The sequence below is a fragment of the Rattus norvegicus genome, chromosome 19, assembly GCF_021556685.1.
Source record: "Rattus norvegicus strain SHRSP/BbbUtx chromosome 19, alternate assembly SHRSP_T2T, whole genome shotgun sequence".
Taxonomy (NCBI): Eukaryota; Metazoa; Chordata; class Mammalia; order Rodentia; family Muridae; genus Rattus; species Rattus norvegicus.
The window spans coordinates 25,389,363-25,409,592 of record NC_141552.1 but is presented as its reverse complement, the minus strand read 5'-3'; the positions used below and the strand labels follow the sequence as shown (position 1 = coordinate 25,409,592).

The 20,230-nt window shown below is 42.4% G+C and overlaps 2 protein-coding genes across 2 annotated transcripts in view; both read right to left on the bottom strand.

The window, feature by feature from the left end:
* Window positions 1–20,230, bottom strand: part of LOC147999238 (uncharacterized) — a 143,793-nt gene that overhangs the window by 45,889 nt on the left and 77,674 nt on the right. The gene's annotated exons all lie outside the window — the stretch shown is intronic.
* LOC147999242 (uncharacterized) lies at window positions 10,023–14,710 on the bottom strand. The gene is made up of 6 exons (XM_087596320.1): window positions 14,544–14,710; window positions 13,358–13,517; window positions 12,047–12,190; window positions 11,249–11,415; window positions 10,422–10,527; window positions 10,023–10,298 (listed from the first exon to the last, which is right to left on the bottom strand). Exons 1-5 carry the CDS (start codon window positions 14,668–14,670, stop codon window positions 10,463–10,465), a joined length of 663 nt encoding a protein of 220 aa, XP_087452446.1. The 5' UTR covers window positions 14,671–14,710; the 3' UTR covers window positions 10,023–10,298; window positions 10,422–10,462.

Sequence of the window (20,230 nt, the reverse complement as noted above, 5' to 3'; positions counted from 1 at the left end):
TCAGGGTGATGGCTGGGCTAGGCTGGGGAATAGGTGTCCACTCTCACCTGCTCCAGCTTGAAGATGTGCTGGGTGAAGTAGGACTGCAACTGCTTGTTGGTGTAGTTGATGCAAATCTGCTCGAAGCTGTTCTGTTCAATGTCCTCAAATCTGAATATGGCCAAGACACCAATGGGCAAGCACTGGGAGACGAGCTGTGGTTATAGCCCGGATCTCCTGGGAAGACCAGCCGTCCTGAGAGGAGTTGCAGAAGAGGGGGTGTGTTTTCCTGACCTGTTTGGTACCCAGTGTTTTTTGCCAAGGGTCCCTTTATTACTTCTTGATGGAACCAGGCCTGCACATATCCAGTAAGCATTGGGGTGGAACCTGGGCTTGGTGCCCACATGCTGGCATTGCTGAGGGTGAAGCCTAGCCTATCACACTCCCAGACACCGAGTGCAGATGCCTGGGTTCCTATAGAATAGCGGTTCTTACCGATCCTAATCCTGTGTCTCTTTATTTCAGTTCCTCATATCGTTGTCATTCCAACATAAACTTATTGGAGAGCTACTTCATAAGTGTCACTTTGTTACTGTGAGGAATTGTAGTGTAAATGTCTGGTGTGCAGGAGCTCTGATGTAGAACCCACAGATTGAGAGCAGCTGCTGTAGAGGATCAGAGTCCTCTGCCAGCCCTGGTGTTTGCAGAGATCCCCTGGGTTCCTGGACTCCATGGCTTTTCCCAAGGACAGGGTTTATTCTTGGCCGTCTCAGGGCCCGGGACCTCACAGAAACAGCCTCTCCCATGTCCTTCCTGTTGAGGAGAGCGTGGTTGGCCCTCAGCACAGTCCAATCAAACAGGGCGCTGTATAGACACTTGGCCAGGGGTCTCCTGCAGTTATGGCCTCTGGACAGAGGGGTTTCTTACCTGAAGTGGGGCAACTGTGCCAGGTACAGGCCTTGATGCTCAGAGTCAAGACCAAGTTTTGTCTTATTTTCATAGACAAAGTTGCCCAGGCTGGACTCGAACTTGCCATGTAGCCAAGGATAATTAAACAACTGATCCTACTGCCTCTACCCCCCATGGCCTGGCACTGCAGATGAGTGTCACCACAGCTGGCTTGTCACAGGTGCTATACGGCTCTAAGTCAGGGGCCTCATGTGCAGGAGTGTTATGACTGTGCCATCCCCACCCCGCAACCAAGGTTTTCACCTTTCTCCTGCTGAAGTCTGCTTAATCCTACCCTGGCCCCAGGACACAGCAGCTGTGGGAGACTCAAAGTCTGGGGCTTCAGCACAGCATGGGTACACAGCATAGCATGCAGCCTACACGGCTGTGAAAAAGCCAAGGAAGTGCTTCTCAGCTCACCCCCTGTAGGAGTGTCTAGCCCATCCTTCTCTCCATGGATGCAGACATCTGCATCCAACTGCCCGACATGTCCCTCTGGTTTTGACTTTCCTGGATGCCATGTCAATGCCACCACACAGAGTGCTGCCTCTACTGGGGACACACACACAACCTCTCTGGGGGACATCTGAGCCAAGCAGGGATTAGGTGCACTGCAGAGAGGTCAAGTCATGTCGTGAAGTACCTTGTCCCACAAAGGCTCACTGTTCAGGGAGTTGACTGGAAAAGTAAGCTCATGCCCCTGGGCAGGGTCCCCATAGGGAGTGTCCCCCACCCTGCTATCAGGTCTATTCCTGGTGCCATGCAAATTCAATTTGCAAGACCCAATGCTCTGGAAATGTCAAGAGATAACGGAAATGTACCAGGAAGTGCACACCATAGCAAAGGGAGAGGTTGGCACAGAGACCTATGCTATGGGTTAAGGGGCACAGAAAGGCCACCTCGAGCACAGGGGTCAGTCACCTCTTTCACAAACAAGGCAAAGGTCAATGCTCTAAGCTCTGGGAGCCTAAAGGGCTCTGTGGCTCCTAAGCCCTGCAGCTGCAGCCAGAAGCAGCACTGAACAGGATGTAAATGCTGAGTATGGCGATGTCAATAAAACTTTATTTACAAAACCAAATTGGTGGTGGTGCTGGTGGTGGTGGTGGTGGTGGTGGTGGTTGTGGTGGTGGTGGTTGCGGACTTGTTCATTTCAAAGCATGCTGGAGTGGCATGGCCACTGAGCATCGGGAAACACAGAAAGGAATGCGACCGGACGCAGGGCTCCCAACACCCTAGACGTCGACCTATGGCACTGGAATAGGGTCCCTGAAGGTAAGTCTGGACAGTCAGATAAGGTAAGTACATTTTATTACAAGGAAATGGGACAAGATAAATCTTCTCTTCATCTCGCTATGCTTAAGCATCTTTAAGAGTGCAGGGAATTCATGTCTATCAGTCTGGTTTAGAAAAGTGTCTAGAGACAGCAAGAGTAAACTCCATGGTTCCCTGACGAGGGTTCCAGGGATTCTGATATCTGGGTCAAAGTGAAAGTTAAGGTGAAAAAGGCTGTCAGGCAGGGCAAAAAGATTCCAATTTCTGGTCTCTTTGGGCTGTAATTTTTACTGTGTTCAAGGCCATGAATGCAGACAGGGTAATAACGATTACAGAACAAGAAGCTAGAGCTTCATTAAGACAAAACGAAAGTAAAAGTTTTGCCCTCTGCACCACTGCCTGAAGCAGGTTTTTCTAAGTCGTTTCCAGAGGATGGCATGTTGACCATTAGATTCACACGATGATGATGACGAATTCACCTGCTTTTTCTTTTCCTATAATTAGGCCAGCATCGATTCAAGGTGTGGCCCAACCGACTTATTATAAAGGATGATACTGGTTGGTTGAAAAAGGTAGTAGCTTTCTATGAACCATATATTAAGTTTTTATGTATATTAAAATTAACATTGGAAAGAACAATGGTAGGAGAGGAAGCTGGAGGACAACTGCTGCAAATGCTTGCTTTTGAAAATGCTAATGAAGAGTACAGGAGAGCATTATTACCTATAAAGGAGACTGGGGATATTAATGCTTATATGAAGGCATGCAAGGGTATCTTTTCTGAAAATGGAAAGATGCATATTTGGCATGTATTGATCCAGATAGAGTTATTAAATTATATGTTCAAATACTCTTGAATATCCTACAGGCACTTTCGCTCAGGATGAGTTGCCTTTAGAATGGGTTTATATTAAATTTAACTTTAACCAAACATTAACAAATAATGAGGAACAAATTTCTTTAATCATTCAGCAAGGCATACAAAGACCTGTTACTATGTGGGGATATGATTGTGCTGCTTTTGTTTTCCCATTAAGCAAAGATAAAGTGGAATATTTAATGCAGATGTCTGAGGTTTTTCAATTAGCCATGATTTCTTACACTGGAAATATTGAATTTCATCCTCCCCATAGTAAATTGTGGGATTGCTTTAAAAAACAAAAAAAAATTTGATAAATACACTAATTTCTGTTGATCCATTACCATCAGCCTTTACTGTGATTACAGATCGCTCTAACACCAAGATGGCTTATTGGACCAAAGATTAATTTTGGGGACAAGAATCTTCTTTTGGGTCAGTACAACAAAATGAATTATTAGCGGTAATTAATGTATTCCAGGATTTTACTCATGATGTAAAAATATTATAGCTGAGTCCACTTATGTTGTAGGAGTAGTACAGAATATTGCGACTGCTGTTGTTTCTACATCTAAGCCAATATTAAATGTTATTCTCACATATTAAAGGACTATTGTTATTATGAAACCCTAGAATATTCATTACACATACTAGATCACATTCAAAATTTCCAGAATCTTTAACACTTGGCAATCATATGGTAGATCAATTAGTGGCATTTGCTACCCCAGAAGAACACAGTCATAATCATGCCAATACAGGATATTTACATATTAAATATAAGCTTCCCTATTCTCAAGCCAAAGAAATTATTGCTAATTGTCCTATGTGTCAGTCTTCACGTATAAAATGTATTCCATCTCAAATTAATCCCAGTTGATGCAACTTAATACATCGTGTCAAATCGATATAACCCATATTTCTTAGTTTGGTTGCGTTTCACATATAGATGTAAGCATAGATAATTTTTCAAAATTTGTGTGGGCTACACCATTGCCAGGAGTACGCACTGCTCATGTTATACATCATCTATTGTAAACTTTTGCTGTTATGGGACTGCCTTCTAAAATTAAAATTGATAATGGACCAACATATATTTCTTATCAATATAAACAATTTTGTCAACGATATCATATTGTACATATTACTGGTACAGAACACAATACACAAGGACAAGCTTTTGTTGAAAGAATTCACCATACCCTGAAATGACAAATTATAAAATTAAAAAGGGGGAAAAGAGATGGCCTTATGCAACCTGAATGGAGTTTGCAGACCACTCCCAGAGCTATATTGGCACAAGCATTATACATTATTAATTTTCTTAATTTACCACAAGGTGAAGTTATATCAAGAGCCAATAGACACTTTGTTGAACTTCCCCCAGGAGGCATGGAACAGACAGTATGGATAAAAATTGCCCAGGATGCTGAATGGCAGGAAGGGACATCATTGTATATAGGGGAGAGGGTTTTGTCTCATTACAGGATGGGAGACTATTCTGGTTACCCGGGAGATGGATCCAAGCACAGAATAATAAGAACTGCTCCCTACCCTCAAAGGAATCCAGTTAAACCAGATACATTTTCTCCTGATGGATATTCTCAGGAGATGAGGAGGTGTCCTCCATTACTGAGGCCCTGGCTTCTCTTAGTGTCCACAAACAACAATGGATAAGGATCCGTGCAGTGACAACCCTATTACCTATGTGGGGTCAGTTGAAGCAATTAAGCACTGAAAGGAATAATTTTGTCTCCTTCAGGAAAGTCCTTTACTGCTGAGCACTTATTCGTAGCAATGTGTGTTTTACTCATGGTTTCTTCTGCTGCGGCCAATGCCAGTTATCGGGCTTATATTGCTTATCATGATGAAATCCTACTACTTTTGTGTTAGTAAATATATGGATAATGACACAGAACATGATTGGAAGTTAATTCAAGCCTATTTAGAGGGTAATGAAAGTGCTTCAAAAGTAATTAATGCCTTGAAATATGATGTTCGAATGTCTTTTGGTAAATAGCTAGAAGATACTACCCCTATGGAAATAGCTAAATTATTGGCTGATCAATTGACAGGATTAGATCCCAAGGCTTGGCTTCAAAGGATTTTCCATAGCATGGGAGGAGCTAGTTTTGCCATAATCTTATGTACATTATGTATTATGTTGCTTTATTTTTACATGACTAAACCCCTACAAGGACCTTTAGCTATGTTATGTAAAGTATTACTTTAAAACAAAACAAAAAAGAAGGAATTGTTAAGACATAGAGATGCAGCTCCCAGGCAGGGTCAAGAAAGGCCTGGTGACAGATTCAAGTAGGGGCTGGAATGCCGCCCTGGAGAAGAAAATGTTTTTCTCACTTGGCCTTAAATTATGTTCTGCTGTGTCCCGTTTCTGTGGAAGTGGTTCTAACGCTCTCTTGGTAATGGTGAGTATATTTTGATTATAATAAGAGAGGTGATTTGTTATATGAATATTTTTAGAAGAAGCTTTTGTTTATTCATCTTTCTTTGTTTAATCTTCCCTCATTGTTCCTGTTATCCTGGGAATAATGATCTTATGGTATCTTGGCACAATGAAAATTGTAGTAATGCATATTCTTAGCTCAATAAGGATTAATAAAGCTTGCAACTGCGTGCAGTTTCTTCTGCCTTTGCTCTGCACCCCCTGTGTCCTGGGGGTATGCGACCATACCCAGGGCCCCAACTCACTAGACATTGACAATGGGTCACCCCACAAAACACAGAAGCATCTACCTTAGTCAAAAATGGACATTTTATTGAATGCATACACTAACACTGATTGATCACATCCATAGCAGAGATACTAGGGGCAGATCCGTGGCCCAAAATACATTCCTCTAAACCTATACAGAAAGAAAGAAAGAAAGAAAGAAAGAAAGAAAGAAAGAAAGAAAGAAAAGAAGGAAGGAAGGAAGGAAGGAAGGAAGGAAGGAAGGAAGGAAGGAAGAAGAAAAAACACAAAAAACTTAAGCTTCTCATAGGAACTTCGCAGGAAGTGTTGTCTGGCGGTCAGTTCTGATTAGACCATTTTAGATGAAACAGTGCACAGTGACCCTTAATGTGATGGGCCCTATATAAAGCTTTCTGCAATATTGGAATTTTAACAAACCTCATCCAGAACATACAGCAGAGGCAAGGATGTGATCACCATGTCCTTGCTCTCTATCAGGTTATTTTTCTGTGTCCTTGATTGTCAGGCATAGAACAGCAACAATCTGAAATAGCTGGTAGACATGGAACAAAGTGGCTAAAACTATAGTTGTGGGTTGCACACCTCAACTGTCAATGGCTAATGCTGTCCTAGAGACCTCGGAGGCCCCTCTTGTAAGACTGTCTATTGGAAATGGAAGCACTGACTTCAAAGTGAACCAGGCCAGCCAGGGAGAGGGCAACATGGATACCTGAGACCCTGTCTAAAACCAGCACAAAAACCAAACCTTCATTCAAAGCATCATCTATTAATTCTTTATTATTTACCACTTTCTCCCTACCAGCCTTTCAGTCTGGAATGGTAGAAAAGGACTGGGAATGTTCCTTCTATTCTAAGGACCTTGATCTCTCTTTCCTTAGGTCCACATTAACAACACATGCAAATGGATATCACCATCTGAACAACTTAGTATCATCTACTCAGTATATCTAGCCTAATACTGTGCTATGACAATCTCAAGCTTCCTTGAGTTTCGCTGACCTAGCAAGAAGTATGAAGTACTGAGGTCACACCCCAGTGATCCTTTCAAGGGGTTAGAAGAAAGCCATGAGAGATGCTCCACTTCTTTGTCCTTAGATTAAATCACATTGACACAATGTGGGTAGACTATTTAACCAGACATGTTTCTCCCAACCCCACCTTTCTGAGTTCAGACCATGGCAGAATTCATGCCCCACCACCCAAGATATTGAGTTTAGTGATATGTAATTATTATTTAAACCTATGTATTAAATTTTGTCATTTTGTTAATTTTTGTGGTTTTCACAGTCTTCTTTGATTAACTTTCCTAGTTTTATTAATTTATCCCCTGTGTTCTCTGGTGTTTTGTCCTTCCTTTCAAACTAAAGTATTCCTTTTAGGATCCGCTACAGAGCTGTCTTACTGGTTACTCATATTGTGTTAAATTTATTTTTAGTGTGCATTAGTCAGCACAGTAGCTGTGAAGCTGCCTGACCTCCATGGACCAGATCTACTTTCCAAACAATAAGGCTCAACTCTTACAGGCTATGTAGCATCATGGCTGCTCTTTGTTCCCCTTGGACAGCCCTCAGGACCAGGCTCTCCTCTCCCTTAACCATGGCTGCTGTCCTCTTCCTCTCTCCCCTCCATCACACACGTTCTTCCTTTATTCTATGGCAGCTTCTTCTTCCTTCTTCCCTCCTCATGATCCTGTCTAGCAAAGCCCTCAAAGCTCACCTCCCCCATCTCTCTGCTGTGCAGCTGTTGGCTGTTGGCTTCATTATAATCACAGTTAACTGGGAGCAGGGTCAGTTATTTGGGGTTAACCAGTCTTGAGTTCTACAATTAGCATTAAAATACAAGCAGCATTAGGCCAATACACTACAGGGGTTTTGTTTGTTTGTTTGTTTGCTTTGGTTTAATTTTCATTTACCTTTTTACTTGTTATTTTATTTTTGGCTATTTTTTATTAAACGGTTATTTTATTTATTTACATTTCAACTGTTGTCCTGCTTTCCACACTCCCCTCATCAAACCTTACATCCCTTTTCTGCTCAGCTTTGCCTATGTGACAGTGCTTCCCCACCCACACATATCCATTCCCACCTCACACCTCTAGGATCTCCATTTGGTGGGCAACAGGCCTCACCTGAACCATAGAGCATCCTTGCATACACTTTGGCTGGCAGTTTGGCCTCTGGGAGCTTGGGGATTAGGGAAAGAAGATCTGTTCAGATATTAAAGCCAATGATTGCTGCATTCCTTCTTTTTCTGGTTATAGGTGAAATTATGTTTGTGTGCTTCTCTTTTTTTAAATTATTGACAGAAGATTAATTTCTTGGTTTTTCTTGGGTATAGTTTAGTTCATTGTCTTGGAGTTTTCCTCCTATTAGCCTCTGTTGTGCTTTCCTACAGAAAAGAATTCTTTAAATTTGGTTTTGTCATGAAATAACCTGGATCCTTCTTTTAAGGTGATTGAGGATTATGCTGGATATAGGAGCCTGTGTCTACATTACATCTGCCCAAGATTTTCTGACTTTTAGAATCTCTGTTGAGAAGTCTTGTGTAATTCAGATATGTCTGAATTTATTTGTTACTAGATATTTATACCTTACCCCTTTTAATGTTCTTTCTTGATCTGTGCATTTAGCGTCTTAATTATTATGTGAATGGAGGAATTTTTCTGGTACAATTAGTTTGATGTTCTGTAGGCTTGTTTTACCTTTATGGCCTTTTCTTTCTTTACCTTATGGAAGTTTGCTGCTATGATTTGTTGAAGGTGTTTACTGGATCTATGAACTAGAAATCTTAATTCTCTTCTCTATCTATTATCCTTAGGTTTCAACATTTAATTGTGTCCTGAAATTCATGGATGTTTTGGATTCAATAAACCATACATGTTTATCTGAGATGGGTGTTTTGTGCTTTGTGGGATGACCTCCTTGACCCCAGGCTGCATGAAGAATCTCAGCTGACAATGGGGACATAAATTATGAGTATGTGTAGCAAGACCCAGGCCTCTTCCAGGTTCTTAGATAGTAACTGAGAACCTCAAATACAGTAGTAATGTGATAGTGTGGTGTGAATCTAGTTACTATTCTCTATTTTGATATAGATGACTCTTTTTGTGTCATGGTCACCTTATAATGACTAGAAGACCTAAGCTTGAGAATGACCAAAGACTACCTTGCTTCTCTAACAGCTGAGCTTTTAAAAGCCCTGGTGTGACAGCAACTGTTGGTGGACACTCTGGATTATTCCTTCTGTACTTTAACTCTCTGTGTCACTTCCACCATCAGTAAGTTAGTTCAATTCCATAAATTGGAAATCCATCACCTGGAAGAAATACTTTTTTTTTAAAGATTTATTTATTTATTTATTTATTTATTTATTTATTTATTTATTTATTTATAGTATACAAGTACACCGTGACTGTCTTCAGACAGACCAGAAGAGGGCATCATATCTCATTACAGATGGTTGTGAGCCACCATGTGGTTGCTGGGATTTGAACTCAGGACCTCTGGAAGAGCTGTCAGTGCTCTTAACCACTACGCCAACTCTTTAGCCCAAGAAATACTTTCTGAATATGATCTGAGATTGGCCATGGAAAAAGGGTAGCTTGAATTGTCCCACCTAGGTTCTGGGCCTGCACAGGCCTGCTCTCCAAAAGAAACCTGTGTTCACAGCTGTTGGCTGGCTAAGAACGATTTCACGAGACGTGATACACAGCCCTCGGACTTCTGCTTCAGTCATCTGCACAATTTCTCCCAGACGATATCCTCATACCGCCAGCAGGCGGGTGATGAAGCTGTCCAGAACACCAGAGCTCTGTAGGGATGCCTGGCAACCTAACACGTTGAGCAGGCAAGCTCAGTAAGTTCCCTGTGAACACACATCTCCTGAGATCTCTCTATTTAATCATAGGTGATCTTGTCCACCTAATACAGCACCTCATGTGGAATAACAAAAGCCACCTGCAGGAGCTGTGGTGATGACTCACAGGTTAGAGCATCTGCTGCTCTCTCAGAAGAACCACATGCCCCTAACAATTGGGTAAAGTATGTCAGTGATTACATCATAATGTGTTTGTTGGAGACACAGCCACATTATCCACACAAAAAACACTATCACACTGGGTACCCCTTAGTGAGTTTGAATTCACTTATTAGCCCAGGCTCCATGGAACATGCAGAGATCCATCTCTAGCTGTCAGTTCTAGGTCCACAGAACCCTTGAGTAAGAATGATGGTCTTAAGAGTCAAGAGATAGAATTCAATTTTTATTCATAACAAATACTTTTTTATAACACAACAGGATTAAAATGAATAAAAATATTTAAAAATATTTGAAAGTGAAAAATAGTAACAAGAACACATAAATATGAAACAACAAAAAGAAAACTTCAATTAAAATCATAACAAAAAAATTTCTAAACATAAGCATATTCTTAACGAACATGTAGAAGCACAGACGTATTGCTGTTTCTCCTCTAGCACACATAATGAAAGGCGGTCCCCCAAGCTGTCTCTCAAGTTGTGTTTTCTGAAGAAGAAAGTGAGTAAGACCTCAATCAGTCAGGCTGGCTTAGTGTTATATAAATTTAGGGTCTCTAAGAAATGACAAATTAACTCTGAGGAAGAATATTCATCCAAAAAATATTGTTACCATTCAGGATGTTTGTCATCAGGGACTCCTGAGAAAGCAACTCATTCTTCAGGAAGCTCTCTTACTGGGGTGTGTCCAATTCCAGCTCTCTTGCACTTTCTGAGACCTGGGAGAGGAACACAGTTTTTAAGACACTGATTTGGTGGGGAAATGCTAGCCAGCTGTCAGAATGCTGCCTTCTACCACCTCAGTTCTATTGGACAGTCGACAAGGACCTTTTAACTGATATCATTGTTGCTAACTCTGCAGGTAGGGCAAAATCCCCGGCAAGCCTAACTGTAATGTGGGCTGCCAATATGGGACCCAGACTTATACCAGTGCAAACCAAGAACAGGGCAATGGGAAGTGACCTCATTGAGTTGCCGGAAGAATGGAGATGTCCATATGTCACCAAGGTTAAAGCCAATGACAAGTACTAATTTGACATTTGCACTTGGTTCTTATCCTGGAAAGGTGCTTCCTACACAAGAAGTCACATTAACACAGAGTGTCATTTGTCAAAGAACCACGAACTTGTTCAAAACTCTGCATAGGATCCAATCTATCACATGTATATGCAATAATGAGGTATGTTATTCATCTGTCACCATTTCTAGACTGCAGCTTCAAAAAGATCAGCAAAATATACTTGCAATATAATTCCATTTCTGAAAAGTGTTTAACTTCCCAGAATACTTGTGCATAGACAGAGCAATGAACAATGCCATTACATGAGGTGGTTGGCTGGTGTGAGTGTAAATTAGAAAGGAGGTAGGAGAGAGCACAGATGTATCAAATTGGCAAATTTTATCAGATATTGTTAAGCTAACACAGCTGCTCGTCCCTACCAGATGATGCTGGGTCTGGACGTTGCTGGTCTTTATCTTTCTTGTTGAAGTCAACCAAATATTTCTGGTTCAGTGCACAATCAAGATGTCCCTCCTTGCTCCCCTGCTTCCGTGGGACCAACTTCTTCTTGCATGTGTTCTCCATCAGGAGCTGGCTGAGCAGGTTTCTGGAAATACAGTCTGCATAGTAAGATCATGCTGCCCCTTTCTCCCATTCCTACTCCCAAGTCCCACTAACTCTACCAGGTCCCAGATACCCATGAAGACTTAATAAAATACATCTTGATACACATAATGCTGCTGCACAAACCACAAAGAGTTAATTCAGGGAAGAATAAATTCTTTGCTTGGCCCGAGCACCAATTAGTGTCCACATCTCTCAAAAAGAACACAGATCTACATCTATCCATTAAAGCCCAATGCATGGGGGCAACATCAATTAGTACTGGGCCAACACCCTCAAAAGAGGTCAGTAGTACCAAGAGAAGGTCATGCTAACCATGTGGTCCACGCACTGAGTGTTGTAAAACCTGGTGTGACCCCAGAGGTCCAGGTCAGCCTAATAACCTGCTGACTTCAATCAGTGCTGTTCTATCTAGAGCCTTCTGCAGATGCCTAGACAATCCTGGGATGAGGAACACTCTTTTATGGAACTGAAAACTGAGTCCTAATAACCCTGGCACACTGATGTGTAAACAGCACAAGAGATAGAATCATAGCTGAAGACTGTCCAATCCAGAACAAAGAAAGTCAGAAATGGCCATTCCACAAGTGATAGCCTTTCTGACCAGGACTTACCTAGAGAAGGTCATCTCCTTCTTCAGCTTCTGGCTGTTCTCATGGATCTCAGTGTTCTCCATCTCTAAGTTGTGCAGAATTGACATGACCGCCTCCTCCATTCTCTCCAGGCCTTCATAATATGGATTTGGCCTGAAGTGTGGCCTGGCCCCAAATGATAGAATACCATGAACATCAGCATTTAGGAATATATGAACTCAGGATGGGTCCTGTACTACCCCAGTCCTGGAAGGACACCTTCTGAATTGTACATATTGGGATCTTCTTCAGCTTCAGAAACCTATTTTTCTGCGTCCAGGACACCAGAATCTCAGCATCCAGATGGAGGGCTCCCTGGCTCCCTTTGTTCAATCAAGAGGAAATCTGCAGTCAAGCCAGTTAAGCTATCAAGTGCCTAGGCCACACCTCTCCATGCTCCCCCACCCCAACACAGCCAGAATCCTGTGATTTCTTTTCTCCTGTTTTGATAACAGACCATATATCAAAACAAAATTATAATCTGCACAAAGAATAAAAATAAACAGACAAAAGTGGTCACATAGTCAAAGAACTGTGTTGTTGACAGTGGGGCTCCCAGAACAGAGCATTCACATCACCATGAAGGTGTTACAAGTAAATACTCAAGCCAAGACATAGACCACTAGATTCCTATGTGGAGGGAAATAAAAACATTTAAAAGTTGTCCATATGCATTTTGATGTATGCACACACAGACTCACAGACTAAGACACACCCAAAAAAAAGTGAAATGTAAACAGAGTCAGAGAAAGACAAATATGGAAACAGAGAGCACTGTGAGAACTAGGAGAAATGCATGCACCATTGCTGTCTCAGAGGGCAAGACACACAGACAATAACAAACAGGCCTGAGCCTGAGACCTTCTAGTCAAGCACTGAGATGAACAGTTTGGGACCAGGCCCCTCAGGCTGCTGCCTGGACCTTCCAGCACTCAGTCCCCTGCCTAGCAAGTACAGAGCCTCCCCATAAACTGACTGCAATTCCAATCTTGCAAAGCCACCAGCTGTAAAGGGCTTTGCAAATGCACACTGGGCACTCACTCTCCCTGACTTTATTCCTCAATTGTTCATTCAGACTACAAGTTCTGTTTTTCAATAAATGGAAGCAGATGAGTCCAATTTCCATCTCAATCCTCAGGGTCAGGTTCTGAATCTCCTCTATATGGGAGGTGAGGTTTAGCACAGGGTGGTTAGGGAGGCACAGCTTTCTAGAACCCAAAACCTTAATAGGATAAGATGAAGGTGACCTTGCAGACCCAGGAATGAAACAAGAGCCTTTGGAGTGATTCATACCTGTAGTTCTTGGATCTCTCTGTCAGGAACCTCAGGCGATCTCTCAGGTCATTTCTCTCCTCGGTAATGAGCCGCAGCTCTTCAATCAGCCTCTCCTTTTCCTTCTTGGCCTGATTCTTGCTTAGGGCAGTTTCAGGGGATGATGTTTCTCTCCCAGCGTCTGTAGGTAGAAGAACACAAGTGAACCTGCATGGGGAGAATGCATAGAGTGTACATAGACCACAGTTAGGCCTAAACAGGAGAACAAGCCTGGAACCCAGTGTCACTGCTAGGCGATTGGTCTATGCTTAAGAGGCCTCCTCAGTGGATCTCAGTTCTCGCACTACTCTATAGAGACCAAGAGATGTAAGCAGCCAGGTGTGCCCTATGCTGGACATCACGTGCTTACATGGACCATGGAGATGGCTTCTCCAGGAGTATTATCAGCTGAACAGGGTACAGCTTGGTTTCCTCACCCCTGTGGTTTCAGAACTCAGATGATAAATTCACCATCCACAAGACTTGAGTGATTGGAGACACTCAGATGTCCTACCCTGATACTCTAGGCCAACAACTTTGGTTTTAAAACGCATTTCCAGGGAGGACATGGTCAACAGACTTATCAATTCCCCTATTTGAAATACCCAATGCCCGAGAAGTACCCATAGGTTACAGGCTGAATCTTGTTCTACACGATCCAAATAGTTTTGGTATTGTAGAAACATGTTTGTAACACACATCTCTAATATATAAAGCTAACAATGACCCTGCAATTAGAAGAAATCAGAGAAGGCCTAAGAACATAAGGTTATTGCCTGGAGCACAATTCTCCCCCTGTTCCTACAGTCAGATATCCACTGTATTTAAAGAAGCAAAGATAGTGTAGTACATTGCTGCCGTGTCTAAACTCAGAAAAGTTGGACTCTCCATGACTCCTCATGGTGTTATTATATCAATGTAACATACCAAATGAACTGAAAAGTAAAGGCCAGAAGTTCACAGTGTAATAGCATTGGCCTTACCATATCCTCCCAGTGGGGACAGAGAATCTAAAGTTCTGAAATCCTTGACTTTCAGGAATTGTGATATTCATGGAAATTCAATTCCTTTTCAGATGCTCCAGTTGCTGTGGCCCATTGCTAGAAAGGTCAGCTTAAGCCTCCAGCCCCCCTGACAGGAAGCTCAAAATATACTGCCCAGAACTTACTACACATTCCCCAGAAGTGCTGTCTTTGTCCATCATTACTTTGAGATGAAAGGCCAGACTCCTTCACTCTAGTCTCTCCAAAATCAACGTTCCCCCTCCCAAAACGGTTGCGAAGACGGGAAAACATGTCTTAGGGTGTAACCGCCAGACTCAGACTGAGAGAAACTAGGGCACTGGTTGTCACTACAACACTGGTGACATCACAGAGGATGCCAGAACTCTCTAGGAGACAATAGAATGTCCAAGAAGGGACAGCAGATGTCATGGGGAGCAGACTTTGCCTCCCTGCTAATGTTCTCCCTGTACTGAGCATAAGCAGAGGGGCCCTTTTCAGGAGACTTTCCTGGGGCAGAGCCACTGAGCATCTCCTGCTTCCAAAGCCAAATTTTCCTCAAGGCTTGATTATAAAAACCTTAGTAATTCCTATGCATCTAAATGAATGTTTCCTTCCATATCTTGCCCCAAAATGTCTCATCCTAACTCAAATTGTCCTCATTCACCAATGTTAGCCATTAAACTTCCTGAAATTTCACACCAGCTTGAATATGCAGTCAAAAGTTCTCCTGTCTCATTATTACGGGTGCTTTAAATCACATCCAGAAATAGACTGCATGCTAGGTTACAACATGGGTGTGTGTTAGGGGAACTCTCATGAAGTCATGTGCTTAGCAATCGACAATTGCCAAAAAATTCCTTAGGAGAAAGAGTTGATGTCTTCAAAGTGCTAGGCAAAGTGTGGAGACCAGTTGGCAGAGTAAAGTGCAAATTGGAGCCACCAGTGAAGGGAACCTCATGCTGCTTGTGGGGTTCTCCTCTCTGCACCAATGTCGACAAAGGAGCACTGCTCACAAGCCTGAGTAACATATACCATGAGCTTCTGTCAGAAAAATAAAATAGTCAAGAGATATAGGGGGTGGACATAAACGTCTAAAATGAAGCTATAAACATCATTAAATGGATAGAGTAAGGTCCCAGCACATGTACACTGGGAAATGGCCACCACACCAAAAACAAAAGCATCTATCATAGTAAAAAATGAATACTGTATAGAATTCACACATTAACACTGATTGATCACATCCGTAGTTCAAATTTTTGGGGCAAATTCATGGCCCTAACTATCTTTCTCTCAACTTATATAGCAAAAAATAAGAAAGAAAAAAGAAGTCAAAGCAAAAAGCTCAAGCTTCTCATAAGACAACTGCCGGAAGTATTATATGGTAGTCAGGTGTGATTAGACCATTTTAGATAGAACAGTGCACAGTGACCCTTAATGTGATGGGCCCTATATAAAGCTTTTTTCAATATTGGAATGTTAACAAACCTCATCCAGAACGTACAGAAGAGACAAGGATGTGATCACCATGTCCTTGCTCTCTATCTGGTTATTTTTCTGCGTCCTTGATTACAGACATAGAACAGCAACAATCTGAAATAGCTGGTAGACATGGAAAAAGGTGGCTAAAACTATAGTTGTGGGTTGCACACCTCAACTGTCAAAGGCTAATGCTGTCTTCACAGTCCTTGGAGGCCACTCTTGTAAGCCTATTCATTGGAAAGTGGAAGGAGGTTCATCTGAGCTCAAAGTGAACCTGGCCAGCCATGTAGAGGGCAACATGGGATACTTGAGACCCTGTCTAAAACCAGCACAGAAACCCACCCTTCATTCAAAGCATCATCTGTGAATTCTTGATTATTTACCATTCTCTCCCTACCAGTCTTTCAGTCTGGAATGATAGAAAAGAACTGGAAATGATCTTCCTATTCTCAGGACATTAATCTCTCTTTCCTTAGGTGCACATTAAGAACCCATGCAAATGGGTATGACCATCTGAACAACTTAGTATCATCTACTCAGTATATCTAGCCTAATACTGTGCCTATGGCAATCTCAAGCTTCCCTGAGTGTTGCTGACCCAGCAAGAAGTATGAAGTACTGAGGTCACACCCCAGTGATCCTTTCAAGGGTTTAGAAGAAAGCCATCAGAGAAACTCCACTTCTTTGTCCTTAGATTAAATCACATTGACACAATGTGAACCTGGTGGACTATTTAACCAGACATCTTTCTCCTAACCCCAACTTTCTGAGTTCAGTCCATGGGAACCTGCATGGGGAGAATGCATTGAGTGTACATAGACCACAGTGAGGCCTAAACAGGAGAACAAGCCTGGAAACCAGTGTCACTGCAAGGAATTTGGTCTTTGCTTAAGAGACCTCCTCAGGGGGTTGGGGATTTAGCACTTGCCTAGGAAGTGCTAGGCCCTGGGCAAGGCCCTGGGTTCAGTCCCCAGCTCCAGAAAAAAAAAGAACCAAAGAGAGAGAGAGAGAGAGAGAGAGAGAGAGAGAGAGAGAGAGACCTCCTCAGTGGATCTCAGTTCTCCCACTACTCTATAGAGACCAAGAGATGTAAGCAGCCAGGTGTTCCCTATGCCTGCCAACACACGCAATAAATGCAGTAAATTTTAATTTCTGTTCAATTGTTCAGTAACTTACTTACACTTGCATATGCTTTGGAAGTGGTGGGGCTTCATGATCAGCATTGCATTTAATAATACATAACCAATCATCCCTCCTAGAATGACTCTGTATATAAAGAAAATTTATTAGAATGGCTTATAGGCTGTGGTACAGCTAATTCAACAAGGAATGGAAGGTCTAAAACGCAGTAGTTGCCCCTGTTGAAGCCAATCCCCCAGCATAGCTGTAGCCATTTTGTTCCATGCCTGCCAGATAGTTCATATTCTTGCTGTAATATGTCGCCTATCATTTTTGTCTGAAAATAATTTAACTCAGAGCAGGGTCAGGCATGATCACATAACTTGTGTATGTTTTTTTTTATTGGTTATTTTGTTTATTTGCATTTCAAATGTTAACCCCCTTTCCAGTTTCCCCTACAATAACCCTGCATTCCACCCCCTTCCCCAGCCTCCTCGAGGGTGCTCCCCCACCCACCCGTTCCCAAACCACTGGGAGGAAGTTGTTTATGTTGTGAGGTTTCTTAATCTTAAATTCCATAGTATAAGCTTCATGTAGGACCAATAAAATTAAAGGTCAATATGAGGGCTGCAGTGATGGCTCCATGGTTAAGAGCACTGACTGCTCTTCCAGAGGTCCTGAGTTCAAATCCCAGCAACCACATGGTGGCTCACAACCATCTGTAATGAGACCTTATGCCCTCTTCTGGTGTGTCTGAAGACAGCTACAGTATACTTATATGTAAATAAATAAATCTTTAAACAGATAAAAAGTCAGTATGAACCTTTGTTGTCTAAAATGGCTTGAGTCAGGGCTGACAACCAGACAGCCCTTCCAGCACCTGCCTATGACCTCACAGTTTTAGACTTTATAAATTGACATAGAAAAATGTCCAGGGTCCTAGCCTGACAAATTCTCAGCTAGGTCTCTGATGATCAGTCTTAGGGTGGGCATTCAAAAAACCATCCCTCTCTAAGTGAGGTCAGAGTTTGTGTGGTTTATGGGGCAACTCCTGAACCCCAACAGTTTTGTCCATAAGCCTGGATATTTCAGCTGGTCTTCAGTACATGCAGGAATCCTGAAGAAGTAGGCAAATTAATAAAGCAAACTTCCTTCTTCCATGTCCTTGATATGAGCTGCCAGCAGAAGGTGTGGTCCAAACAACAACCTACAGATTGGGTAAAGATCATTACCAATCCTACAACAGACAGAGGGCTTATATCCAAAATATACACAGAACTCAAGAAGTTAGACCACAGGGAGACAAATAACCCTATTAAAAAATGGGGTTCAGAGCTAAAGAAAGAATTCACAGCTGAGGAATGCCAAATGGCTGAGAAACACCTAAAGAAATGTTCAAAATCTTTAGTCATAAGGGAAATGCAAATCAAAGCAACCCTTAGATTTCACCTCACACCAGTCAGAATGGCTAAGATCAAAAACTCAGGTGACAGCAAATGCTGGCGAGGATGTAGAGAAAGAGGAACACTCCTCCATTGTTGGTGGGATTGCAGACTGGTACAACCATTCTGGAAATCAGTCTAGAGATTCCTCAGAAAATTGGACATTGAACTACCTGAGGACCCAGCTATACCTCTTTTGGGCATATACCCAAAAGATGCCCCAACATATAACAAAGACACGTGCTCCACTATGTTCATAGCAGCCTTATTTATAATAGCCAGAAGGTGGAAAGAACCCAGATGCCCTTCAAAAGAGGAATGGACAGAGAAAATGTGGTACATCTACACAATGGAATATTACTCAGTTATCAAAAACAATGACTTTATGAAATTCATAGGCAAATGGATGGAACTGGAAAATATCATCCTGAGTGAGGTAACCCAATCACAGAAACACACACATGGTATGCACTCACTGATAAGTGGATATTAGCCCAAATGCTCGAATTACCCTAGATGCACAGAACACATGAAACTCAAGAAGGAAGACCAAAACACTCATGCTTCACTCCTTCTTTAAAAGGGGAACAAGAATACCCTTGGCAGGGAATAGGGAGGCAAAGTTTAGAACAGAGGAAGAAGGAACACCCATTCAGAGCCTGCCCCACATGTGGCCCATACATATACAGCCACCCAATTAGATAAGATGGATGAAGCAAAGAAGTGCAGGCTGACAGGAACCAGATGTAGATCTCTCCTGAGAGACACAGCCAGAATACAGCAAATACAAAGGCGAGTGCCATCATTAAACCACTGAACTGAGAAGGTACCCACGTTGAAGGAATCTTAGAAAGGACTGAAAGAGCTCAAGGGGGTTAAGACCGCATATGAACAACAATTCCAACCAACCAGAGCTTCCAGGGACTAAGCCACTACCCAAAGGCTGACCCTGGGCTCCAACTGCATATGTAGCAATGAATAGCCTAGTAAGAGCACCAGTGAAAGGGGAAGCCCTTGGTCCTGCCAAGACTGAACCCCTAGTGAACGTGATTGTTGAGGGGAGGGCGGTAATGGGGGGAGGTTGGGGAGGGGAACACCCATACAGAAGGAGAGGGGGAGGTGTTGGGGTATGTTGGCCCGGAAATCGGGAAGGGGAATAACAATCGAAATGTAAATAAGAAATACTCAAGTTAATAAAGATAAAAAAAAAATAAAGATGGTGTGGTCCAGATTAGAAGTGGGCCTTTCCATCTCAAAAGATCTGAATTAAAGATTTATCTCCTCATCTCAAAGATTTGGATCAGAAGTAGGTCTTCTTGCTTCAAATAATTTAATTAAGAAAAAAAATCCAATGGTGCTCATGCCTTTAGCCTCAGCATCCAGGAGGCAGAGGCAGGTGGATCTCTGAGTTCAAGGCCAGCCTGGACTACAAAATGAATTCCAGGACAGCCAGAGCTACACAGAGAAACCCTGTCTCAAAAAAAAACAAAGAAGAGGAGGAGGACTAAGAGGAGGGGGTTGAAGAGAGGAAAACAGAAAGAAGGAAGGAGACAGAGAGAGAGAGAGAGAGAGAGAGAGAGAGAGAGAGAGATAAATCCCCCTCACAGGGCATCAAGCCATTTGGCATTAGTTAATTCCAGGTACACTCAAGTTGACAACCAAGAACAGCAATCCCATTACCCGTGGTTGTGATCTCACCCTGGTAGGCTCCTGAGTAGGAGGCTGAAGCAGGAGAATTGCCGTAAGTCTGATGCCAGCATGAACTACACACATGTTCCAAGCCAAGCCAATCTCAGCTACAGTTTGAG

Coding starts and splice junctions, on each gene's coding strand:
- LOC147999242 (XM_087596320.1), bottom strand. CDS start 14,670: ATGTTTTCCCGTCTTCGCAACCGTTTTGGGAGGGGGAACGTTGATTTT. Junction 12,191..13,357: donor GAGAGATCCAAGAACTACAG/GTATGAATCACT, acceptor ATTTGGGGCCAG/GCCACACTTCAGGCCAAATC. Junction 10,528..11,248: donor TCCAGACCCAGCATCATCTG/GTAGGGACGAGC, acceptor TTCCTCTCCCAG/GTCTCAGAAAGTGCAAGAGA.